Below are 27,730 nucleotides of genomic sequence, written 5' to 3'. Positions count from 1 at the left end.
TGTTTATGCGGACAACTAATCGCGCGCTACTGTATCATATTGACACTCCTATATGATTAATTATGCTATAGTAGTATCTAGTCTCGGTGAATGATTTCATGAATAATGCATGAACATTCCATGCAGCCGGAAGAAACATTTATGCGTGCATCATTTAGAGTGAGTACGGTATCGGGCGTGTCTCACTCTTCTCTTTTACTTAAAAAAAACTACTGTTAAGGGCGCTAGGACGGAGGAACTGGAATGAAAAACGGTAGAAGTTAATTGATTTTGTTGATTCAACAATACGGAATAATTTGGAATTTGACCATCGTCTTTCAGATGTTTTCTGTGTGACGCTTTAGTAAGTAGCATACGCCTCTGCCAAATTACCCCCTCTAACTATTTAAAGGGAACTACCGTGATTTAGAAATTGTTTTAAACAACACGTAAATAGGCCTGCTAATAAGGGCCGATGCGACATTTCAACGGGACCCTTCATTATTGTTTCACATTGCCAAATCTTCTCCTACGCTTGTATGCCAAGATTTTAGTTTTTTCCCTGGAGTCTTTTGGAACTCTGTAACTGCAATGGTGAAACTGGGATGGGTGGAGGCTATGACAAAAACTTTCCATCGGCTTTAAAGGTGCTATGAAGAATTATGGCTTAAGCGGGGAAATCTTCTAGCTAGTCAGTCATTTTAATGACAAACTAGCTAGAATATAGAACCTTTTTTAAAAAGTGTTCATTATGGTGTAATAAATTAAGCAAATATCTGTCTGATCATAGATTTTGGTTCCATGGGAGTACTGGTTGTTTTACAATAATTATGGAGCCACCAGTTGTGTGAAAAGTACTCAATTGTCATACTTGAGTAAAAGTAAAGATCCTTAATAGAAAATGACTCAAGTAAAAGTGAAAGTCACCCAGTAAAATACTACTTGAGTAAAAGTCTAAAAGTAGTCCTATCTGGTTTTAAATCTCTCAAAAATGGTCATACTTGAGTAAAAGTAAAAAGTAGAAGTAAATGCTATAGATCAAACACCTTATATTAAGCAAACCAGACAGCAACATTTTCTTGTTTTTATTTATTTATGGTCAGGGGCACACTCCAACACTCAGACATCATTTACAAATGCAGTATTTGTGTTTAGTGAGTCTGCCAGATCAGAGGCAGTAGGGATGACAACGTGTAATATTGATAGGTGTGTGTGAATTGGACCATTTGCTGTCCTGCCTGAGCATTCTAATTGTAACTAGTACTTTTAGGTGTCAGGGAAAATATATGGGGTAAAAAGTACATATTTTCTTTAGAAATGATACTCTGCATAGTAAGAGACTTGTAGGAGAAGGTGGTGCACATTTTGACAATGCTTTCTCTCTCTCTCTCTCTCTCTCTCTCTCTCTCTCTCTCTCTCTCTCTCTCTCTCTCTTTCTCTGGATTGTGTTCCACCTGGTTGCCCTAGAAACAAATCTTGTCAGCCAATCGGATCCCTCAACCCACATGCATTTGCACACACCCTTCTTCTCTCTCATTGTGTCCCAGGCTTCTTATGTATCACACTGTCGATGATAAACCAGGTAAACACCACCAACACATGATTGCGGTGATCTGTATTTGCTGTTTAAAGCTGTTCTCTCTTATTTTTTTCCTCTTCAGCTCCTCAGTACCCACCCATATGTCATTGTGCACACATGATATTTAGCTGTTGACACTAGTCCCTCTACACCTGCTTGCTGCTGTGGTGTGATCGGTGTGAACTGCCTGTTTTACTGCGGTGTCTGAGGCACTTGAGAGGTCCCAGGATTATATTTAGACACACTTGAAGCCCCAGTTTCCCACTATTTATTACTTAGCTGTGTTATGTATCCTTTACGGTACTGTACTTCCTACATAACGTGTCTGAAAAATAGTTCTCTGCCTTATTGGCACAGGCCTGAAATTAGTCTAAATGACTCTGTCATAGTGTTGTAGAGTCCCACTATTGGCCTGTAGTGGGACTCCAGCTAGATTTGAGAGTTTCTCAGTTATTTAACTATGTTTGCATTCCTCTCTCTCTCATAGAGAAAAACAATACTCCAACTAATCTTGCAAACAGTGTAGCCTCTGAAGAAATATTTTGGCAGTAGCAGTCCTAACTTAGTCAAACTTCAACAACACTTTTGTTGCGACGCCAGTGCTTTTAACTTTTTGGACACCATAGCTAGATGTCTTGAAGATTATGATGATGGACTGTGATTCATATTTAGTGCTCCTTTTCTGTGTAATAAAAGGGATAGACCACAATGGCCAGTCCAGCACCAGTATGCTGCAAAACCCCTTCCAGTCCAGAGGGGGGAGCGACAGAGACCCAAAAGACAAAGCGTTTCATCACGGACAACTATGAGCTAAGCAAGGAAGAGCTAGATGGTCTCATGAAGGAAGGAGGTGAGGAAACACAGACATAAGTTGTTTATATAGCCTATACATTTTTTTATTCCTTCCATCCAAATACCTTTACATCACATCATACTGATGAGAGACTCCAGTTGTGGTGTTTTATTAATCTGTGATGATGGATTGCCCCCGCACAGAAGAAGCGCGTCCCTTCCTGGTGGTCCATCATCTGCTGGATGTAAAAGAGGCAGGTGTGCCGGTATTATTGCCTGGGACCCAGGTCATCTGCAGAGTGGACAGCACTGAGAGATACACCACACGCTCCAAGGTGTGTGTGTGTGTGTGTGTGTGTGTGTGTGTGTGTGTGTGTGTGTGTGTGTGTGTGTGCATTCCTTTTTGTCTGTGTACAGTATGTACATATGCATAGTGTTTATTTGTGTGTCTGTATATAATATGCATTGCTGCATGCTTGTGTGTGTGTGAGAACTGTAAATGTGTATATACAGTTGAAGTCAGATGTTTACATACACCTTAGCCAAATACATTTAAACTCAGTTTTTCACAATTCCTGGCATTTAATCCTAGTAAAAAAATCCCTGTCTTAGGTCAGTTAGGATCACCACTTTATTTTAAGAATGTGAAATGTCAGAATAATAGTAGAGAGTGATTTATTTCAGCTGTTATTTCTTTCATCACATTCCCAGTGGGTCAGAAGTTTACATACACTCAATTAGCATTTGGTAGCATTGCCTTTAAATTGTTTAACTTGGGTCAAATGTTTCAGGCTTCCCACAATAAGTTGGGTGAATTTTGGCCCATTCCGTCTGACAGAGCTAGTGTAACTGAGTCAGGTTTGTAGGCCTCCTTGCTCGCACACACTTTTTCAGTTCTGCCCACAAATGTTCTATAGGATTGAGGTCAGGGCTTTGTGATGGCCTCTCCAATACCTTGTCTTTGTTGTCCTTAAGCCATTTTGCCACAACTTTGGAAGTATGCTTGGGGTCGTCCATTTGGAAGACCCATTTGTGACCAAGCTTTAACTTCCTGACTGACGTCTTGAGATGTTGCTTCAATATATCCACATAATTTTCCTGCCTCATGAGGCCATCTATTTTGTGAAGTGCACCAGTCCCTCCTGCAGCAAAGCACCCCCACAACATGATGCTGCCACCCCCGTGCTTCACGGTTGGGATGGTGTTCTTCGGCTTGCAAGCCTCCCCCTTTTTCCTCCAAACATAATGATGGTCATTATGGCCAAACAGTTCTATTTTTGTTTCATCAGACCAGAGGACATTTCTACAAAAAGTACGATCTTTGTCCCCATGTGCAGTTGCAAAACGTAGTCTGGCTTTTTTTTTATGGTGATTTTGGAGCAGTGCTTTTGGAGCAGTGCTCAGCACTTCCTTGCTGAGCGGCCTTTCAGGTTATGTCGATATAGGACTTGTTCTACTGTGGATATAGATACTTTTGTACCTGTTTCCTCCAGCATCTTCACAAGGTCCTTTGCTGTTGTTCAGGGATTGATTTGCACTTTTCGCACCAAAGTACGTTCATCTCTAGGAGACAGAACGTGTCTCCTTCCTGAGCGGTATGACGGCTGCGTGGTCCCATGGTGTTTATACTTGCGTACTATTGTTTGTAGAGATGAATGTGGTACCTTCAGGCGTTTGGAAATTGCTCCCAAGGATGAACCAGACTTGTGGAGGTCTTCAATTTTTTTACTGATTTCTTTTGATTTCCCCATGATGTCAAGCAAAGAGGCACTGAGTTTGAAGGTAGGCCTTGAAATATCTCCACTTGACTCAAATGATGTCAATTAGCCTATCAGAAGCTTCTAAAGCCATGAAATCATTTTCTGGAATTTTTCAAGCTGTTTAAAGGCACAGTCAACTTAGTGTATGTAAACTTCTGACCCACTGGAATTGTGACACAGTGAATGATAAGTGAAATAATCTGTCTGTAAACAATTGTTGGAAAAATGACTTGTGTCATGCACAAAGTAGATGTCCTAACCGACTTGCCAAAACTATAGTTTGTTATTAAGAAATTTGTGGAGTGGTTGATACACTTAGGTTGGAGTCATTAAAACTCGTTTATGTAAACTTCCGACTTCAACTGTAGGTGTATGACATGTACTGTATTCTCTACCAGGTCAGTGTGTGCTCTCTGTACACTGTGAAGCTGACCCATGGCAAGTTCACCTGGACGGTCAAGAGGAAGTACAAGCACTTCCAGGAGCTGCATCGTGACCTCTACAAGCACAAGATGATGGCTCACTTCCTGCCTCTGGGAAGGTCAGACTCAGAGCACCAATTAAAGCTCAGACATGCAAAGCAACCCATCATCTGAGTGGAGAGTAATTTGTTTAGAGGGGATGCAATTCAAATCAGAGTGAAGGCCTGTTGTGATTTCTGTATGAGTTTAAGAAGGAACATTTTTAGAATATTCAAATATCTCTTTTTAGATTTGCAGCCCAGAGAGCACAGCTGAGGGCTATGACAGAGGAGATGCCAAGTCTACACGGCACTGAGAGGATGAGGCAAACCTCCAGTAAACCGGTATCACTCTTACATTCATTGAACCACCCAAACTGTATACAGTATGCACAAAGACAGACTCTGATAAACACCATGGTACACATGCAGACAGAGACCCACACATAACTCAGTCTCACATAAAGGCTCACTCCACTGGGCACACCGTGTCAATGGTGGAAATACAACATGGAACAGTGGGTAATATTTGGTTGAGATGTTGATCAATGAGATTTCCACCTTTATGCACCCACTCAAGACAGACAAAAGTTTGTTGAATTCCCAATGTGTTATAACTTTGCTTTCAACCGTTGAAAAGCACAACAAAGTTCAAATGGGAATAAAATGTGCTTCATATAATAGCACAACTAAATGACCTGGATTGCAGTTGAGATTACATAAAAAGTACATACAGATTTAGGATCTTAATTTGAGCCAGTTTGCTACAGCAGGAAAATAATCTTGCAGCAACAGGCAATGTGAATTATTATGTGGATTATAATTAATGGAATTTTTTGTAGGGGTTGATACATTTTTCAGTAGGGCAAATCAAGTCTGTCATTTTAAAGTGGAAATTACATACCTTTAAAGCCTTTTTAAACCTTGAATATGCTACAAGTTTGCATTTCCTGCTGTGCAGAAACATTGTGATCCTACATCTGTAGTGCAAGAATCTGGACAGATTATTATAGCAATATTGTGAATATCTCCACAGACCTCCTGCACATTTTGTATGATATCTTGAACATGCATAATGCACACCTTTTATGATTACATAAGACATTTATAGTTACAGTAATCTCAAAATGTGGCCATGGGTGTGTTACTCATTTTAAGGTTGAATAAAAACTGTTACATTAGTTTGTATCTTTTGTTCCACTGACTTAGTCTGGCTTTAATTCCAGTTTGTCTACAAATTAATAATTTATATTTTGTATTCTCGTCTCCATCTCAAACAAAAGTCAAAGTTAAAGAATAGGACTAAATCAAATCAAACTTTAATTAAAGTGCATTTAAAGTTTGATTTGATTTAGTCCTATTCTTTAACATAGATGTTTGGTTGAGATGGAGACATGAATCCAACATATTAATTAACAACTTGAAGATTAAATTTAAAAACAACCAAAGCGTGAAACCCTAGGCCTATAATGGTTTGTATATTTTTAGTTGAACCCTGAGTTGAATTGAAAAAAATTGTTTTTGATGACTTTGCAAATGCTATATAGGCCTAAATATTGATGATATATGACTTATAAAGTATGGTTACATTTTATTTTCCTCTGTTAAACTGACCCTTTGGAATGACGTCAATAGCAACAGGGAATCTATTTAGTTATTAAGAGATCGCTCATAGGACTGTTACCCTGACCGTATTACCGCCACACCGGCGGTCACGAGTCCTGATGGCAGTCAAATTCCATGTGACCATTTACGTTAATTAGGCTTCTCCAAGCTCGGATGCTGCTGATGGTCATTAGTAGCCTACCAAACTTGCTAACTTCCTGGTACTCTGCACTCTATTGCCCCTATAATCACTGTGACATCAATGCAAATGTAATCGAAAATCTAATCAAACACTTCATGAGAGCCCATGAGCTCATGTTGTGCAACATTTCTATAGGCTATGCAATTGTGTGAGAAAACAGAGTGATGGCCTCTATTAAAAAGAGGAGGATCCCATCAGCTTTCTACAGGCTAGGTCTAGTATATTTATTTCTCAGGCTTCCTAATATTGAGCACATTGCTTCTCTTTAAAACAGGAGTATGTTCTACCTGGCTGGCATGACAATTAACCACTGGAAAAGCGTCCTCCATTCGCTATTTAAGTGCGTAGCTGACTTATTTTTTCCCCCGGTGCCCCTGTTTTGAGATAGCTAGATGACAATATTAGCCTATCACTTGGGAATTGTATATGATCACTTTTTTTGGTGACTTTTTCAAATCATAGTCACACATCTAATGTAGCCTAGCACATTGGACTATATGTTTTCATAAGGTTTGTATCACAAATAAAGTGACCAAATAACTTCTTCAAATTTAAGCACATTAATCCGCTTTATAACGGGTGTAGAGCCTAACTGGCATACATACGCAACGCGTGAGTTTCAAGTTTGGGGAAGATAATTTTCAGCATAAAAATGCACCTTTATAATAAAAGCATTACATGCATGCATAATCACATTTGTGGTCACTTTGGATAATGGTGTTCTCTCGGACTATGGAATATTTAATTCTCGCACAGAATAGAATAGGTAAACTTTTGAACTATGGGGGATAGTAGATTGACATAGGCTAGTGCTTTTGCTGTTCGTTAGGCCTACTCATCTTGTTGGCTGACAAAAAGTAAATGTGGACTGTTCTTCCAATATCTTCAATATGCACCTCGGAATTGGATAAGAACGCGTGCAGTTGCATCCCCAATGTGTCTGTCTTCACTTGTAGCCTGTGAGAAAGACCCGATCACGTGACTGATGTCAGGAATTGTGAAAAACTGAGTTTAAATGTATTTGGCTAAAGTGTATGTGAACTTCCGACTTCAACTGTATATATATATATATATATATATATACTTTTTTTTCTTCTCAGAACCCCCTGCGGACTAGTAGGCTATCAGTCCTGATTTCTGATTTCTCTGTTGTAGAAATATCTTGAAGAATATCTAAATGACCTTTTGGAGAATTCCTTTTGTAAGAACTTCCACGGCATGGTGAGTGAAGATGACACACACACACACACACCAATTATCATTCAGTGTCAGGATGTGCTGTCATCACTGTCTATCTTGTTCTGATTCCAGCTGGAATTCCTTGATGTCAGTGCTCTCTCTTTTGTCAGTGATCTTGGACCCAAAGGCCTGTAAGCAATATTAACAGTCTATGAGAGTGTGTGATGGTATACGAGAAAGTGAGAGTGAATGTTATTCAGTATATTTTAATGTGACTAATTCTATGTCCGTGTGAGCAATGTGAGTGATGTCATTGTATTTCAGGGAGGGTTCCATCTTCAAAAGGTCAGGAGGTCATCGTATCCAGGGGCTGAACTGTATTGGTCATCACCAGTTCTGCTTCCGCTGGTCAAAGCGCTGGCTGGTGGTCAAGGACTCCTTCCTGCTCTATATGAACCGGGAAAACGGGGTCGTCTGCTTTGTACTGGTCTTTGACCCAGAGTTCAAAGTTCAAGTGGGCCGTGCATACACTGATACCAAGTATGGGGTCTGTATTCAGAACTTCACCAGGTAAGTCCACAGTGGTGTCCAAAATGTTATTATCTATTTGTAGGCAGACACACCATAAAAGTGTACATTCAAATACAGATCACACTTGGGAAGTACACATTTGTATTCCTAATTGTTTATTTATGAGTCAATCCCTAGCTGTGTGTGTATTCGTGCAGGCAGGTAGGAGTGTGGGGTAAATTGAGATTTTGTTTTTACATTCCGCATCACTATGTCAAGGGGAATACAATATATGACCCACCTCCTTGATTTGGTCCTATGTAGCAAAATTTGAATTTATGTTTTTTACATTGGATAAAAGTAGAGACTCAGAGATATACAATTGTATATCATACACTGCAGTAGAGGAACAATGGGAAAGTAATTCTGCTTTGAAAGTTGATAAACTTGTAACACTACTTTTGAGAAAATGTTGTGTTACACCAACTGGAGAGCTCTTATTTTTGTACACCCATTCAGCATCGTTATCACCTGTATAAGCCTTAGCCCCACCCATCTTAAGGATTCACGTGTGAGGCCATGTACTTAACAGAGTGAATAAGGTATTGTTGTAAACAACCAAAGATTAAGAATAAAAGTGGTGAAAGTAATAGAAAAAAAGTATTAGTAAAAATATACCTTATCTAGTCCTTAGCCTATATCCTATTCTGACTTTGGTGCATGTCATGTTCTTCACGTTACCGTCTCTGGTAAACACACACTAAATGAAATAAAATCTACGTTTATTTGTCACATGCACAGGATACCGAAGGTGTAAACGGTACAGTGAAATGATTACTTGCATAGTGGAGTCTTTTGTTTAGACCCATAATCCCAACCCATACTACCATGCATGAATCTGCAGGTAGCTTAAGCTAACCAACTAGGTTCAATGTTAGCTAACTAGCTAACATTAGGCTATAACTAGCAATGCAAATGATAGTACATCACAACTTCTTCCCACTGATCTTTGTCTATTGTGCCTGTTAAATTCAGCAGTAGCAACCCTTTTTCAGTTCTTCATGATATCTTTAAAAAAATCCTTGGTAGAAAGGATTATCTACACATAATGAGCAACTCGTGTTATAAACAGAAGCATGCTACATGACAGACCAATCCGAACTCATGTCCAGCCCATCCATTATCTCAGCCAATCATGGCTAGCAGGAAGGTTCCTGTCTTTTTTCGTTGTTAAACCAACTAGGCTTGTAATTCATTATTTTTATTTTATTTATTTACAGATGGCATACACGTTTGTTATTAAGGCAAATGTTTGAGAAGGCATTTCTCCCCCAGAACTTATTTTTATTAAAAAAAATATATATTAAACGTTAAAATGCCTCTCCTGTGTAGAAGTGATGTGCAACATACACATAGATTCCTGGAACATGTCACATACAGTATTATTTCAAAAAAAAGATATCTACATATATTTCAGGATGTTGTGTATCCCTGGAAATAATCGGAATTCATTTAAACATAACAGTTTTGAAAACATAGCTTGTCCAAAAAAAGTGGTCTCTTGGCACAACTTGGGGTAAATTGAGAATGGGACAGGGTAAGTTGAGTGACCTTGGGGTAAGTGGTTGATGGTGTCCTGTGACAGTGAGTAATGGTGCTGATAGGTCAACGTTTAATTAATTAATGTGGTGTATTGTATATCTTCAACGTATGCCTACATTCAGATATAGATCTTTCTGTTCAATATCACTTACCCTTCCATTTCTTGACCAGTTGTCTGGGACAGGGACGTTTCAATGTGTCAATTATTAGGCAAGTTCTCTGCATTTGAGGCTACAAAGCCCATGAAACTGGTCTGCAAGATTCTTGATATGTTTAGGAAGCTCAGACTCCATGTCGTCAGATAAGACCTTGTGTGCCTCTGCTACTCTAGCATAGCCTCATTCGCACAGGTACATGTTCATTTTGGTTTTTGTCATTGAACCTTTTCAGTGTCATTCAGTCTATTTTTTTCATCCCTTGCTGCTGCTCAAATGGACTTCTTCCTTTCTCACTTCTCCCTTCGCTGCTCTCTCAAGAATCTCAAGGGGGGCTAGACCCATGCTTGTTTGATGTGTGTATACAGGGGGCATGAAGATGTCTGCTATGTAACAGTAAAATATGCATCTTGAGTTCATACATGACACATTGCAAAAACACTATGCATATTATGCACGAAACTGACTAAATGTGATGATAATATGTATGGGGTATGGTGGACATTGGCTCAACTTACCCCATGGCCGTTGGCATAATTTACCCCAAGGCAAATATGTTGACTATGTTAGTCCACACAGCTACAAGGACATACTTTCATGCTAGGTTTAGGACCTCATATTTTAGCTTATAGTCTCAACTGATGTATAAAACATTATTTCAACTATCTACTTTGGTTTAGATACAAGCATCATGAAACCTATAACATAATAAATTAATTTGACTTTGTGAAAATCAGTTTTTTGGACCTAACTTGCTTACCACTTTCCCCATATGGCTTCTTACTTCACAGACTCTATAAAATGATGAACTCTTCCTAAATATTTGGCCACATGATTAATTTTGTGTATGGTTTTCTAGAAACAATTGGGGTGGCTCAAATAATTATTTGGTTCAACATACCCCACTCTCCCCTATTGCCTCGCTGTGTTGCCTCATATGTGTATGTGTGTTCTTACATGAGTGTTGTGTGTGTGTTTTAGGAATCTGGTCATCAAGTGTAACAGCTACAGACAGGCTCACTGGTGGAGCCATGAGATCAACAGGCTGGCTGAGCCTTGTGAATTCCTCCAGGTCCAACGCTTTGGGGGCTTTGCCCCACCACGGGAGAACACACTCACTAAATGGTCAGATGTGTGTGTGTGTGTGTGTGTGTGTGTGTGTGTGTGTGTGTGTGTGTGTGTGTGTGTATTGCTTCACATTAGATGATGTGGTATTTGTATATACTGTATACATCCATAGCTTTGTGCTCCCTTAACTTGAATGTAATGTCTCTGTTTATGAATTGGTTGTATTAAAGGTATGTAAATGGCAGTGGCTACTTTGCAGACCTGGCTGATGCTCTGGAGCAGGCCAAGGAGGAGATCTTCATCACAGACTGGTGGTGAGGAGCAGAGCTAGCACAATTGAAATAGAATAGAACGTTATATTATTATGCAGTATAACTTTATGGCTAGTAGGAATACTTTGTGTTCCAAGTTTCATGTACAGTAAGCACAGTGCTCTCCGTAATTACAGAGAGTGGTTATCCAGAGCCCCATACAGTATACTGTATACATGGCTCTGCTATGTCGTTAGCTAAATTAGAGCATACAGCAAACAAAACAAATATTTGATTTCACTCTCTCAATAACAACGGAGACCACTTTTTCCAACATTTATTAGGTTTGTTTCTAATTAGTCTGTAAACAGCAGGACACAGTGTAAATATGTACATGGTTAATATTGCATGGTGAATATTTATTTCCCTCCCTCCCTCCAAGGCTCAGCCCAGAGGTTTTCCTGAAGAGGCCAGCTACAGGAACATACTGGCGCCTGGACCAGATCCTCAAACGCAAAGCAGTACGAATTTACTTCCCACCTTTCTCCTGCCAACATATGTTTATAGTCTCCCTTATACCTGTCCTCCTCCCTCCTCTCCTCTGAAAGCACTGAAGGTTAATCCCTTCCCAGCCAGCACATAATGTTCTCAGAACCATTTGTTTCTTAGAGCTTGGTGAGAGCATAGTTATCCTATTGGATATATTGAATACAACCTTCCCCAACTTTATGGGAATGGTGCAGGATAATTGCTTGGCTTTGGAACATTCTCAGCACATTTAAGGAACTTCACAAAAAAAACATATTATTTACTTGGTATTTCATTTAACAGAAAGTTTTCCAAAAGTTCAAACATGGTTACATTTAATTACATTTTTGGTAATGTTCTAGGAACTTTCTCCAAATGGTTTGACATTGTGAATGTTCTCAAATAGTTCAGAGAATGTCAAGAAACAATGTTATTCTGTGGGAATTTCAGTACTTTCGGCATAACGTTTCCTACAGGTTCTATTTAAAGCCATGTTCTCAAATTGTTCAGAGAACTTTAAGAAACAACGTTCTTCTGTGGGAATTTCAGTACTTAACAGATCATTCCACCACAAGTTCCCATGTGGTTCTATTTTATGTCATATTTTTACCCCATTCTGGGAATGTTCAAAAAAATTATGTGACTTAAGTGATGTTCCCAGAACATTCAGAGAATGTATGGTTGGTTCTCTTTTATGCAAGTTCTTGGAAATATTCTGGAATTGTTCAAAAAAGTGAATTGTACCCATTAATCTCAATAAGCTCTAAATTTCGTTAACTGAACACGAAGAAAACTTTCCATAAAAAACACAAGAAAACTTTCGTAACGTTCAGAGAACACTCTAAGAAAAAAGTTAGCCCAAAGTAAGCTAGCAATGTTATTAAAAGTCTTATTGAAACATTCTGTGAAAGTTATTCAAAAATCTAAAAATAACCTAAAAATGTAGTTCTTAGAGTCAATAATAACCATAACAAAACTTTCACAACATTTAGAGAATGTTCTCAGAATGTTATTTAATTACCTACAAATAACCTATATTTTCAGATCTCCGAACATTAATAAATCCTCCCAGGAAAACGTTCAATGAACTCAAGTAAAGATTTCTGCAAACCTCCCTGCAACTTAAAAATAAACAATCCCAGAACAGGTTACATTTTCACTTCTCTTCTCAGAATGTTTAAAAAACGTTCAGTTTTACTGGTCAGGAAACTTATGGCTCTGTTCCCACAACCAATGTGAAACCAAAAACATACTTTCCCGCAACATCCAAGGAACCAAATGTTCTAGCTGGGTCCTTTCCTCCTTCCCACCTTTTGTGTATATCCATCCTTTCATTTCTCTGTGTAGGAACAAGGTGTCAAAGTGTGTGTGCTCCTGTACAAGGAGGTAGAGATGGCACTGGGTATAAACAGTGGCCACAGCAAGAGGACACTGATGGACATGCACCCCAACATCAAGGTCTGTCTGAGACACTCTAATCTCTGCTCTGCAATCAGGTGGTGCTTTACACCTCCCAAACCAACCCACATAGCATCATCATGCTTTCATTGCTGGTGTTATACTGTGTCATTATTTAAAATTCATTTTTTTAAATTAGATTTGTGTCCTTAGCTTCACTGATGTCTCCAACAGGTGATGCGACACCCCAACCACATGTCCGCTGTGGTGTTTTTCTGGGCCCATCATGAGAAGATGGTGGCCATCGACCAATCAGTGGCCTTCGTTGGAGGCTTGGACCTGGCCTTTGGGAGGTGGGATGACAGCCAGTACCGGTTGACTGACACAGTTCCCACGGAGACAGACAATCACATCTCTGAAGAAGTGCCAAAGGCTCCAATTTCTAAGCCAGAGGTGATACATCACAAGACAAAGTCAAGATTCATCTTTCTTTCTCTTTCTCCTGTGTTCTGATAATCCATAGTTCATAGTGTTACCTGGTGTTAAGCAGTGACATCATAGCCTATTCTGCCTCCTATAAGCTCTGTCCTATTCTGCCTTCTAGGCAGCTGATTCAGGTGACCAGGTGGATGGGTCAAACTCAGCCCAGGATCCAAAGCCTCCAGAGCCGGAAGAGGTAAATGCTGAGGATCTGAAGAACAACACCCAGCTGTGGCTTGGCAAGGACTACAGCAACTTCATCAAGAGGGACTGGGTCCAACTGGACCGCCCATTCGAAGGTACAGTATACACACATTATACCCCCATTCATAACACCCACCACCACTCTCTCTGTCACTTACTAACAAACACACACACACATACACACACACACATACACACACACACACACACACACACATGCACACACACACGCACACACCGGAGGGATAATCCTTAATTTGAATGTGTTTTTTGTTTCCCCAGACAACATTGACCGCACTGAGGTGCCCCGTATGCCGTGGCGTGACCTGTCTGCTGCCCTCCATGGCAAAGCTGCCAGGGACGTGGCCCGCCACTTCATCCAGCGCTGGAACTTTGCCAAGGTCAGAGGTCAAATGAGAGGTTCTTAAGGATCTTTCTTTCATGGCTTTACTTGGATGTACGTACACTACCTCTAAACTAGGTTCCAAAGGACAACCCTAGACACAACTAGGGTTATGTGAGAGAGACATCTGGCTCTTATTGTCTTTGTTTTGTCTGCCTTCAGATCTTTAAGTACAAGAACATTAGAAGCACGTTTTTCCCCTGCCTTCTGCCCAAGTCTCACAGTACTGCTGATGCACTGCCATTCACTGTGCCTGGCTCTGGGAAGGCCTCCGTGCAGGTACACATGCTCATACATAAGAGTGAACAAACCCACTCGGACACATACAAGCTCACAGAAATGCCTCTCATTCTCCTTTTTTTGATGATCAATTGTTTATTGATTTAAATGTTCTCCTCTCTTTCTCTCAGGTGTTGCGTTCTGTGGATCGCTGGTCAGCCGGAACTTGTGAGAACTCTATCCTCAATGCCTACATCCATACCATCGAGAACAGCGAACACTACATCTACATCGAGGTAACTCTGCTACCAGCACACTACATACATTATATACACATACACATTAATTAATTACACCCATTTACCAGACTCGGACTCAGACTCTTACCAGACTCATTGCACCAATTTACCAGAGTCAAAACCATGCTAATTCTATGCCATATCTATCTTCTCTACCTATCTGTTTGATTGCTGTAAAAGCCTAGAAATCAACCAGGAGACAAGGTTGTTTTTTGTAATGCAAGATGGTAATTCAGTGCCCTGGCCTCCCCCATGCTGTCTTGTGACTGTATCTCTGTACTAAAGTCAACTTGGAGGTCAAGGTTGCGATAACGGCAGTCCCCTATGCCTCCACAGTCCACATGGTCCGATCAAGTCCAATTGAATGCATGGGTTGTATGGGTTGTGGTATAAATTCTCAAATGTCTACCTCTCTGCTCTCAGAACCAGTTCTTCATCAGCTGTGCTGATGGGAAGAACGTGCACAATGGCGTCGGTGACGCAATCGTGAAGAGGATCCTACGTGCACACAGGTGTGGTTCTACCACCATGTCTCTCGCTCTGTCTGTCTGGGTTTAATCTTTTTTTTTTTACATTTTAGTCATTTTAGCAGACGCTCTTATCCAGAGCGACTTACAGTAGTGAATGCATACATTTCATACAATTTCATACAATTTTTTTTTTTTCTGTGCTAATCAGTCAGCACACGGCTGGGTTTACTGTATAACATGATTTTACTGGACTGATCATCACACTGGGTTATACACAGGGGTGAAAGTAGAATTCATTTCTTCCTGGTTCGGGACCTCCTATGGGTGCTTGTGCCCAATCATAGAATTACATACAGAATCCCTATTCATTCAATAGCATCTCTGTGGGCCTAGTCTTAAATGCTTGTCATTTAACTTTTAAAAAGTATTACCTTTTGTATGGCATAAACAACCGATCATGATGTTTTCATCTGATTGTCAAAGTAGTCACGTCAAAGGGCTCCTTCACTAGGCTACCTGCGCACCTTCATCCACTCACAACATATTTCCAGCCTCCAAACAAAGTGGTGAATGGAAAGAGACATCTGTTACACAAAACACCAAAAAGTGTCATGACATTCGGCGATTGTCATTAGGACAGAATTTATGAGTCCACTGCTGTCCACGTAGATCTCAGTGTCGGCCCCTCAACTCTGCCTTGGCAAAATGTCAGTGTTCACGTCTAACCACATTGCATTTTGAACTGTAGGCTATACCACCCATTTTCAAGTCAATTCTCAAATTGTTCATGCCTCTGACATGCGGTAATGATAAAAAGTGGTGTAATAGCTTACAGTTTGATTTACATTTTGTTTTTATTTTTTATTTTACCTTTATTTATTTAACTAGGCAAGTCAGTTAAGAACAAATTCTTATTTTCAATGACTGCCTAGGATAATGTGATAGGCTCATGTTTTACCGGTATGGCGTACCCGCACTAATTATTTTGCCGGGACGCCATACCAGACCGTACCGACTTACTTTCACCCCTGGTTATACATGTTTTATACATGCTTGTCAGTTGATGGTCTGTGTCAAGTTAAATAATCATGATTTAATATTGTTAATGTCACATATACCACATTGTTGCCAATGTTTTTTTTAATGTTTTATTTAACCTTTATTTTAACAGGGAAGACATATTGAGACCTAGTTCTCTTTTCCAAATGCACCCTGCATAATACAATATAAACATACGCATTATACACAAAATATATATAAATATATACTGTAGATGAAGTTTACCATTTTTAACAGATTGACCAATTCTGTTTATATAAATGTAGTAAAAATCTCCCCTCGGTTCACCTTTATGTACAGCACCAGTCAAAAGTTTGGACACATTTACTCATTCAAGGGTTTTTCTTTATTTTTACAATTTTCTACATTGTAGAATAACATCAAACCATGAAATTACACACATGGAATCATGTAGTAACCAAAAAAGTGTTAAACAAATCAAAATAGATTTTATATGTGATTTTTCAAATAGCCACCCTTTGCCTTGCTGACAGCTTTGCACACTATTGGCATTCTCTCAACCAGCTTCATGAGGAATGCTTTTCCAACAGTCTTGAAGGAGTTCCCAAATATGCTGAGCACTTGTTGGCTGTTTTTCCTTCACTCTGCAGTCCAACTCATCCCAAACCATCTCATTTGGGTTGAGGTCGGGTGATTGTGGAGACCAGGTCATCTAATGCAGCACTCCATCTCTCTCCTTCTTGGTCAAATAGCCCTTACACAGCCTGGAGGTGTGTTTTGGGTCATTGTCCTGTTGAAAAACAAATGATAGTCCCACTAAGCGCAAACCAGATGGGATGGCGTATCAGTGCAGAATGCTGTGGTAGCCATGCTGGTTAAGTGTGCCTTGAATTCTAAATAAATCACACATGGGGAGATCATCCGTTCACCTACTCTGTGTCTCTCAAAAACACAGCGGTTGGAACCAAAATTCTCAAATTTGGACTCAGACCAAAGGACAGATTTCCACCAGTCTAATGTCCATTGCTTGTGTTTCTTGGCCCAAGCAAGTCTATTCTTCTTATTGGTGTCCTTTAGTAGTGGTTTCTTTGCAGCAATTCGACCATGAAGGCCTGATTCACACAGTCTCCTCTGAACAGTTGATGTTGAGATGTGTCTGTTACTTGAACTCTGTGAAGCATTTATTTGGGCTGCAATCTGAGGTGCAGTTAACTCTAATGAACTTATCGTCTGCAGCAGATGTAACTCTGGGTCTTCCTTTCCTGTGGCGGTCCTCATGAGAGCCAGTTTCATCATAGTGTTTGATGGTTTTTGCGACTGCACTTGAAAAAACGTTCAAAGTTCTTGCCATTTTCCGCATTGACTGTTCATGTCTTAAAGTAATGATGGACTGTCGTTTCTCTTTGCTATTTGAGCTAGTTCTGGCAAAATATGAACTTGGTCTTTTACCAATTAGGGCTATCTTCTGTATACCACCCCTACCTTGTCACAACACAACTGATTAGCTCAAACGCATTAAGAAGTAAAGACATTCCACAAATTAACTTTTATCAAGGCACACCGGTTAATTGAAATGTATTCCAGGTGACTACCTCATGAAGCTGGTTGAGAGAATGCCAAGAGTGTGCAAAGCTGTCATCAAGGCAAAGGGTGGCTACTTTGAAGATTCTCAAATATAAAGAAATGCTTCACACTTTTCTTGCTTACTACACGATTCCGTCTGTGTTTTTGTTCATAGTTTTGATTATATTATTCTACAATATGGAAAATAGTAAAAATAATAGAAAAACCCTGGAATTAGTAGGTGTGTCTGAATTTCTGACTGGTATTGTATCACGATGGCCTGAGTTCTTTCACTGAGATAATCATGAAACCATGAACCAGGCGTCAGAGCTCAGGCAACAGTATCAAAAGCTTTTGACAGGTCCACAAACAAAGTAGCACATTTCATTTTAGTGTCGAAAGCATTGACAAGATCATTAACAACTAAAACTGTTTCTTTAATAGTGCTGTGCCCAGGCCTAAACCCTGATTGGTTTACATTTAAAATAAATTTTGCAGATAAAAAAAATAGGTAAATCTTAGAAGAATCTTAGCCAGACACGGAAGCCTTGAAACGGGCCGATAATGATTAAGATCCCTACTATCCCCGCCCTGATGGAGTGGCAGCACAAAAGCTGATTTCCATACTCTTGGAATATTTCCTGAAAACAATGTTGAATGAAATTATATATAACCCCCTCCCCTCTTCTACCCTGTTCCCTAACTCTATTGCTGTTCCTCAGTGAGCAGAAGAAGTACAGGGTGTTTGTGGTGGTGCCCCTGCTTCCTGGGTTTGAAGGAGACATCAGCGAGGGGGGTGGGAAAGCCATCCAGGCCATATTACACTTCACCTACAGGTCAGAACCCTCCCTTATGGGCCTACACATACACATACACACACACACACACACACATACACATACACATACACATACACACACATACACACACACACACACACACATACACATACACATACACATACACACACACACACACACACACAGTAAAAAGTAGCATACAATAACTTACAGTATCATACTGCATAATTTTGATGTGTTTTAAGAAAACAACTTTAAAGATTGATTTGATGGTGTAAGTAATATGTATTTTTCACGACAGGACTATGTGCCGTGGAGAGTACTCCATACTGATGAGACTGAGAGAACGTGAGTTTTGTTCACTTATTTCCAATTCAACCTAATATCTGGAATTACTGTCCGTCTGTCTGTCTCATCTCTGATAATATTTCTGCTTTTCTTTCTCTCCTGTGTTTGGCTTACCCTCTGCTAACTGAAGGCTCATACTAGGTATCTAACTTTACTATCTATATTATCTATAGTATAGTTCTACATTCTCCCCATACTTAATCATTTCATCCTATTTTCCTATAAGCCCATCTGTCTTCTCATGTTTAAATTGTGGTCCTGTTTCGTTAGCGTTCATTTATTCATTGGCTTTAGCTCTATGCCAGTGTGTCAGCCAACCAGTGTCCCCCTACCCACAGTTGAGGACCAGTGGAGTGAGTACATCACCCTGTGTGGTCTGCGCACACACTCCCAGCTCTCCCAGTCCCTGGTCACAGAGCTCATCTACGTACACAGCAAGACCCTCATAGCTGATGACCGCCGCTACATCATCGGTGAGTCACTGTCATCACAGCCACACTTACAGATGAGACGGGATGGGGCATCACTGTGGCTGTTTCCAAAATGGCCCCCTATTCCCTATATACTGTAGTACACTACCTTTGCTCTGGCCAAAAGTAGTGTACTATAGGCAATAGGGTGTAATTTCCGACGCAGCTTGTGACTGTGACTCATCACTGGGATCAATCACAAGCTGCTAATTACTGTCTCTGCATAATAATCACAAGGTGAATGATATGCAGAGCTAATAAAATATTCAGCTATAAAAACATACTGGACTTTAGGGGAGGGAGGGAAGGGGAACTTAAAAGGCACCACCCGCATTGAAGATGAATGCATTTTTTCCCGAGGTAGATTGTATTGGAATCGTTATATAAAAACATGCACTCCACACTGTGTAATGTCCCTCCTTTAGGTACAACCCACTGAAACTCTTGAGGTTGCATGGCTCCATGCTATGATATTATTATGATTACATTGGGACTGGGTAGGGTACAGTAATTATGATGCTTCTGTCAACTAGATAAGGATGAGTCCTTGAGACACAGGAAAGGGGTTTATAAACAATGTTTTTTGTTAACCTTCTATCGTCCCAGTCTTGGTATTAAGAAAGTTTGCTGCTACCAACTCATATACTTTGTTGTAAGCAAGTCGCTGCAGCATCTATGGCCATTGTCACTGATATTAGTGTCACAACACACTCCTCTTTGCTCTCTCTTTCTGTCTCTGGTTCTGTTTCTCTTCTCTCCGGTTTCTATTCCCTCCACTCTCTCTGTGCTCCCTCCATCCAGGCTCAGCTAACATCAATGACCGCAGTATGCTGGGAAGCCGGGACAGTGAGCTGGCTGTGCTGGTGGAGGATGAGGAGAGGATCCCCTCCATTATGGGGGGAGAGGAGTACCAGGCTGGACCCCTCACTCTGGCCCTGCGCAAAGAGTGTTTCAGGTTAGGACTCAGGAAAGAGTCCATACACTTCTGCACTGTCTGTGATTTTTACATTAAATTAGTTCACTGATAGAGAGGTTTACTGAGGTTGAGTGGTATGGGAATGATATACACTATACAGTGGGGAAAACAAGTATTTGATACACCGACGATTTTGTCGAGGTCTGTAATTTTTATCATAGGTACACTTCAACTGTGAGAGACGGAATCTAAAACAAAAATCCAGAAAATCACATTGTATGATTTTTAAGTAATTAATTTGCATTTTATTGCATGACATAAGTATTTGATCACCTACCAACCAGTAAGAATTCCGGCTCTCACAGACCTGTTAGTTTTTCTTTAAGAAGCCCTCCTGTTCTCCACTCATTACCTGTATTAACTGCACCTGTTTGAACTCGTTACCTGTATAAAAGACACCTGTCCCCACACTCAATCAAACAGACTCCAACCTCTCCACAATGGCCAAGACCAGAGAGCTGTGTAAGGATATCAGGGATAAAATTGTAGACCTGCACAAGGCTGAGATGGGCTACAGGACAATAGGCAAGCAGCTTGGTGAGAAGGCAACAACTGTTGGCGCAATTATTAGAAAATGGAAGAAGTTCAAGATGACGGTCAATCACCCTCGGTCTGGGGCTCCATGCAAGATCTCACCTTGTGGGGCATCAATGATCATGAGGAAGGTGAGGGATCAGCCCAGAACTACACGGCAGGACCTGGTCAATGACCTGAAGAGAGCTGGGACCACAGTCTTAAAGAAAACCATTAGTAACACACTACGCCGTCATGGATTAAAATCCTGCAGCGCATGCAAGATCCCCCTGTTCAAGCCAGCGCATGTCCAGGCCCGTGATCCAGAGGAGGAATGGGAGAAGGTCATGTGGTCTGATGAGACAAAAATAGAGCTTTTTGGTCTAAACTCCACTCGCCGTGTTTGGATGAAGAAGCATGGAGGTGGAAACATCATTCTTTGGGGATGCTTTTCTGCAAAGGGGACAGGAAGACTGCGCCGTATTGAGGGGAGGATGGATGGGGCCATGTATCGCGAGATCTTGGCCAACAACCTCCTTCCCTCAGTAAGAGCATTGAAGATGGGTCGTGGCTGGGTCTTCCAGCATGACAACGACCCAAAACACACAGCCAGGGCAACTAAGGAGTGGCTCCGTAAGAAGCATCTCAAGGTCCTGGAGTGGCCTAGCCAGTCTCCAGACCTGAACCCAATAGAAAATCTTTGGAGGGAGCTGAAAGTCTGTATTGCCCAGCGACAGCCCCAAAACCTGAAGGATCTGGAGAAGGTCTGTATGGAGGAGTGGGCCAAAATCCCTGCTGCAGTGTGTGCAAACCTGGTCAAGAACTACAGGAAACGTATGATCTCTGTAATTGCAAACAGGTTTCTGTACCAAATATTAAGTTCTGCTTTTCTGATGTATCAAATACTTATGTCATGCAATAAAATGCAAATTAATTACTTAAAAATCATACAATGGGATTTTCCTGGATTTTTGTTTTAGATTCCGTCTCTCACAGTTGAAGTGTACCTATGATAAAAATTACAGACCTCTACATGCTTTGTAAGTAGGAAACACTGCCGATTTTGCAGGTTATCAAATACTTGTTCTCCCCACTGTATATACAAAAGTATGTGGACACCCATTCAAATTTGTGGATGTGTTTATTTCAGCCACACTTGTTGCTGACAGGTATATAAAATCAAGCACACAGCCATGTGATCTCCATAGACAAACATTGGCAGTAGAATGGCCTTTGTCACGTATACTCCCTCTCCGGCCTCTAGACTTACTGAAGAGCTCAGTGACTTTCAACGTGGCACTGTCATAGGATGCCACCTTTCCAACAAGTCAGTTCCTCAAATTTCTACCCTGCTAGAGCTGCCCCAGTCAACTGTAAGTGCTGTTATTGTGAAGTGGAAATGTCTAGGAGCAACAACGGCTCAGACTCTGCAACAGTGGAAACGCGTTCTCTGGAGTGATGAAACACCCTTCACCATCTGGCAGACCTGACGGACTAAGCTGGGTTTGGCGGATGCCAGGAGAACGTTACCTGTCCCAGTGCATAGTGCCAACTGTAACGTATGATGGAGGAGGAATAATGTTCTGGGGCGGTTTTTCATGGTTTGGGCTAGGCCCCTTAGTTCCATTGAAGGGAACTCTTATCGCTACAGCATACAATGACATTCTAGATGATTCTGTGCTTCAAATTTTGTGGCAACAGTTTGGGGAAGGCCCTCTCCTGTTTCATCATGACAATGCCCCTGTGCACAAAGCGAAGTCCATACAGAAATGGTTTGTTAAGATCGATGTTGAAGAACTTGACTGGCCTGCACAGAACCCTGACCTCAACCCCATTGAACACCTTTGGGATGAATTGGAACGCCGACTGCGAGCCAGGCCTAATCGCCCAACATCAGTGCCCGACTTCACTAATGCTCTTGTGGCTGAATGGAAGCAAGTCCCCACAGCAATGCTCCAACATCTAGTGGAAAGCCTTCCCAGAAGAGTGGAGGCTGTTATAGCAGCAAGGGGGGGACAAAATCCATTTTAATGCCCATGATTTTGGAATGAGATGTTCAACAAGGATGTGTCTACGTACTTTTGGTCATGTAGTGTGTATGTGTTGAACCTGGGTGTATTTGGACATGAAAGGTTTCTCACGAGATGAACCACTCTCACATAGCCGTCCTTATATTAGCGAGGGAGGTCGTAACCAAGGTCCCTACACTGACATACTAATAACGCTGACTCCACTGCTAGTGGATGGATCTATTGATTAGCAATTGTTGGCATTTGGGATGCAATGAAACTGTCCCTAAAGATCCTCGACAGAATATTCATACTTCTCACAGAGCTTGTCTGCAGCCTATTATGTCAGCAGAGCTATTCGTTTCGAATCAGCAGCTACCAAGTATATCCTCTAGTTTCCAAGGGAACCATCTAAGACGACAATTTTGCGCAGGCGTAGTCATCATTCTCTGTATGAAGGAATTCATTTTAAAAAAAAAAATTAAATATGAATTTTTGCACCAACCTCTACTCAGATACTGTATTACGAACTGTCACTCTAGCAACAGTTTGAATGTGCAGTTAACATAGCTGCTTGGCAGTAACTGACTTACAACTCTATGTGCATGTGCTTCCCAGGGTGCTTTTAGGAGCCGATTCTGAACCCCAGATCGATATCGATGACCCAATCAGTGACCAGTTATTCTTTGTGGGGTGGAACACGACGGCAAAACTGAATGCTAAGATTTATGACAAGGTATGAATGGAAATGAATAGAACTAAAAGCTATTTTTGTTATTTTTTTATGTGCATCCCCAATTACATCCACTCTCTCTTTCCCTTCTCCCTGTCCTCTCTGCTGCTCACCTTTCCCATGGACTGTTCCTTCCCTTCCCTTTACCCGGAACAGGTCTTCCGCTGCCTCCCGTGCAACTCTGTCCACAACATGAGGGAGCTGAAGGAGCATTCAGGCCTGGAACGCATGTGTGACACACACCCCCAGCAGGCTAAAGAGGAGCTGGAGGCCGTCAGGGGGCTACTGGTCCACTTCCCCCTCAACTTCCTGTCTGAGGAGAATCTGCTTCCCCCACTGGGTAGCAAGGAGGGCATGGCTCCAACAGAACTCTGGACATAAGAGTACCAGGCTACAAGGACCAAGATGACACTGGAAAAGCCCAGTCCAGCAGGAGAGAGCTTTATAGATTTTTATCGCATTGACCAGATTCCGCTCCATTGTAAATCAAAAGATTGTAACAAAATGTATACTCAACTCACCTAGCAAAAAACACTAACTGATGTGTCTTTGAAGAATGCAAATAAATGCAAGGCGTTTAGGATGTTTACATATATGATACAGAGTGAATTTGAACTTTGTTAAAATGGAAGAAGAAAAAAATTCAGCACCAGATGATAATGTATACTAATGCATTATGAGCCTTGTATGTGCTTCAAGTGACTTTGAGACATAGTTATTTGAAGGATTTACCACTCTTGTAATGTTAAAAGATCATTGCTATACTCAACTGACCAAATTTGTTTGTTGATATAATACTGAACCTGAGTATTTATTTTTTCAAAAGGCTTAGGTATGGGTCTGCCATTATAGAACACAACAGGATGCCACTGTATGATAGGCAGGGGGAGGAATGGAGATCAGAAGTCAAGAGTCTCAGATGACTGAAGAACATAGCGTACATGTATTGTTGCAAGGTTGTGGGTGGATAGCTCTCCTCTCACTGCCTCTTTCTCTCTCTGCCTCTCTCTTTCTCTCTCTGCCTCTCTCTTTCTCTCTCTGCCTCTCTGTCTGTCTCTGCCTCTCTCTCTGTCTCTTTCTTTCTCACTCTGCCTCTGTCTCTGCCTCTCTCTTACCCTCTCAATGCAGTACCAGCAAATCTGTCAGAATTGTGGTTGTTATGGTGACGGTTACAAAGAGCTGACTAGATTGAGGCCAAAAGAGGAAAGGAGAGCTAAACAGAGGGGCAGAGTACGATGAGTGATGGGCTGAATCAAACAGAGGTTTATGAAAAGATTGAAGGTGATATGGAAGACATGGATGTGAGAGAGAGCCCATGACAAAAGAGGAAGGCAAAGGATCATAAGAGGGTCATGGAGTGAATAGAGGGGAATGAGGAAAAAGATATTCAGGGGTGCACCTGGCGTGCTTTAATTGTTGCGTATTTTTGCTGTCACCATGGCAACCAAGTACATTATTGTTACATTACTTACCCGGTTGTCAGTGGTCCAGAACATTCCACTTCATTTTGAGATAGGGGAGCAAGGAAATTGTGTTTTTGTAAAGCACAGTTTCTAATCTGGGATGGGAGGAATCAAGTGACCAGTGAACAAGGAGCAGGGATGTTCTCTTTTCTGCCAGTCTTTATATGCATGTAACAGGTTTATGTTTCCATTGATAGTCTCATGTGTATGCTGAATTCTATCATGTTGTCCCTATCTCAGCATAATGAAATTATTGAGCTTAACCAATGTATTCTACCAAGTTATTTAGACTAACTGAAAAGGCAATGTTTATTTAGTGCTACTACTTCTACCACTACTTAATCTATCACCACCACCACTACTACTCCTCTTCCTTCTCATCCTCCTCCTACTACTACTACTGTTTCATCTGCTAAATATGTCTATGTGACCAATAACATTTGATTTCATTTGATGATACTATGCCTACTACAACTACTATTAATTTTGTTTTAGATTTTGGCATTGGTTTCATATTTTCATTAAACCAAATAAAATGTGTAATTTCTCAACTCTATCAATGGTAATTATATTCACCATATTACTTTATGCTGAGTCTAAACCCCATTTATAGATGGTAATGTTAAAGATTTACTGTCTATTCACAAACCTGTCTGCCACCTTTTAAACAGTGTAGGCCTAACTTTCACTATGCTTTTAAACATTTTAATGTGCATCAAATGTATGTATCACTTAATTATTATAATAACTAGGTTATAGCCTCTGCTTTTAATTTTTTCAATGATCATGTGTGAGAATGTATCTTTGTAACATTTAATAAACATCCTAACATTTAAACATTTAAAGTTTTAGTATGAACAGTATTAGTTAACTTGCCTCTGGTTTTGACTTTTAAGTCTCATGTCAATCTGATTTTCCCAGTCAGCCAGGTAAACAGTAGGCTAGCCGAGCCTACAGGCCAAGGCACTAGTATGCATTACTGATCACCTCAGGTAATTTGTCCCTGATGGTGTACCGTAGCACTCTTCAGTAGGCAGAGGGGAGTGGGAAGAGAGAACAAATAAAAGAGTTGAGAGGAAAGGGTGTTGTATACACACTTGCTGGAAAGGGATGAAATAGCCGACAACACAGATGAAAAGGGCTGTACAACAGCGATAGAGGAATTTTAGTGCTCAAATGCATGTTTGAGCAGGGCAGCGCCATTGAGCACTTTCACCATTTTGAAATAGTCAACTGTGTGGGACTATCTTTGTGTTAAGCAAGGATCACATAATTCCATCCAGGTCACCAGGAGGGGTCAGCCAGTGAATTATACTCATGAGAAAACATTCCATAACTGCAGGTAGCAGTAAATCGCCAACCTTGGCTTTATATCTGTTCAAACAACACACTCCAGGTGGCAGTATGCACCCTTTCAGATTGTTAACCAACTCATAGAAGTAGTGGAAGAAGAACATTGACTACTTCAAAATGGAGATGGCCTCATTGGCACTGCCCATGGGGAGGGAGAATGACGGTTTCCGGAGTAGAGAACTATGGGAGGTGGATGGACGGCAGGAAGATGGCAGAAGCGGATGGTGAACTTAAATCTTATGGCGGTGGAAACAAGGAGGAATGGGCAATTGTCTAAAAGAATGGGAAAAGAGACTTGGGACTCATCTGAAGTCAGTACAGCCGATCTGCCAACTGTCTGTAACGTCCAAACAGTTTGGACTACACCCCGATGTGTAAAGATGAGACTCACATGAACACGTACAGTACCAGACAAAAGTTTGGACACACCAACTCATTCAAGGGTTTTTCTTTATTTTTACTGTTTCCTACATTGTAAAATAATAGTGAAGACATCAAAACTATGAAATAATACATATGGAATCATGTAGTAACCAAAAAAGTGTTAAACAAATCAAAATGTATGTTGTATTTGAGATTATTTAAAGTAGTCACCCTTTGCCTTGATGACAGCTTTGCACACTTGGCATTCTCTCAATCAGCTTCATGAGGTACATTTTTTTTTACATTTTAGTCATTTAGCAGACGCTCTTATCCAGAGCGACTTACAGTAGTGAATGCATACATTTCATACATTTTTTCTCTCCATACTGGTCCCCTGTGGGAATCGAACCCACAAACCTGGCGTTGCAAACACCATGCTCTATCAACTGAGCCACAGGTAGTCACCTGTAATACATTTCAATTAACCGGTGTGCCTTGTTAAAAGTTAATTTGTGGAATTTCTTCACTTCTTAATGCGTTTGAGCTAATCAGTTGTGTTGACAGAATATAGCCCTATTTGGTAAAAGACCAAGTCCATATTATGGCAAGAACACACTCAAATAAGCAAAGAGAAACAACAGTCCATCATTACTTTAAGACATGAAGGTCAGTCAATGCAGAACATTTCAAGAACTTTTGAAGTTTCATCAAGTGCAGTCGCAAAAACCATCAAGCACTATGATGAAACTGGCTCTCATGAGGACCGCCACAGGAAAGGAAGACCCAGAGTTACCTCTGCTGCAAAGGATGATTTCAGTTACCAGCCTCAGAATTTGCAGCCCAAGTAAATGCTTCACAGAGTTCAAGTAGCAGACACATCTCAACATCAACCGTTCAGAGGAGACTGTGTGAATCAAATCAAATTTTATTTGTCACATGCACCGAATACAACAGGTGTAGACCTTACAGTGAAGTG

At 40.8% G+C, this 27,730-nt stretch overlaps 1 protein-coding gene across 6 annotated transcripts; it reads left to right on the top strand.

The window, feature by feature from the left end:
* The first annotated feature begins 167 nt into the window (after positions 1-167).
* Positions 168-25,879, top strand: LOC115148967 (phospholipase D2). Of its 6 annotated transcripts, none has more exons than XM_029691326.1 (25): positions 181-343; positions 1,447-1,561; positions 2,255-2,408; positions 2,555-2,685; positions 4,509-4,651; positions 4,822-4,915; positions 7,533-7,598; positions 7,689-7,747; positions 7,881-8,126; positions 10,805-10,948; positions 11,122-11,205; positions 11,585-11,663; positions 13,018-13,128; positions 13,303-13,521; positions 13,673-13,847; positions 14,035-14,153; positions 14,318-14,434; positions 14,566-14,670; positions 15,097-15,185; positions 18,449-18,562; positions 18,828-18,874; positions 19,213-19,347; positions 20,146-20,299; positions 23,461-23,578; positions 23,732-25,879. In XM_029691326.1, the coding sequence occupies exons 3-25, from the start codon at positions 2,267-2,269 to the stop codon at positions 23,954-23,956; spliced, it is 2,916 nt and encodes a 971-aa protein (XP_029547186.1). In that variant the 5' UTR covers positions 181-343; positions 1,447-1,561; positions 2,255-2,266; the 3' UTR covers positions 23,957-25,879. The 6 variants fall into 6 exon arrangements, with proteins under 6 accessions (XP_029547190.1, XP_029547186.1, XP_029547187.1 ...); XM_029691328.1 differs by having other exon boundaries at positions 182-253; XM_029691329.1 differs by lacking the exon at positions 181-343 and adding an exon at positions 398-626.
* The last annotated feature ends 1,851 nt before the right edge of the window (positions 25,880-27,730 follow it).

The sequence above is a fragment of the Salmo trutta genome, chromosome 15 (genome assembly GCF_901001165.1).
Source record: "Salmo trutta chromosome 15, fSalTru1.1, whole genome shotgun sequence".
Taxonomy (NCBI): Eukaryota; Metazoa; Chordata; class Actinopteri; order Salmoniformes; family Salmonidae; genus Salmo; species Salmo trutta.
The sequence above is the reverse complement of the archived record's forward strand: the minus strand, read 5'-3'. Positions and strand labels throughout refer to the sequence as shown.

Bases quoted from the DNA above. Each gene is read 5' to 3' on its own strand.
- LOC115148967 (XM_029691330.1), top strand. From the start codon at position 2,267: ATGGCCAGTCCAGCACCAGTATGCTGCAAAACCCCTTCCAGTCCAGAG. The intron at 4,652-4,821 runs GTCAGACTCAGA...ATCTCTTTTTAG, and splicing joins CACTTCCTGCCTCTGGGAAG to ATTTGCAGCCCAGAGAGCAC. The intron at 14,154-14,317 runs GTCAGAGGTCAA...GTCTGCCTTCAG, and splicing joins AGCGCTGGAACTTTGCCAAG to ATCTTTAAGTACAAGAACAT.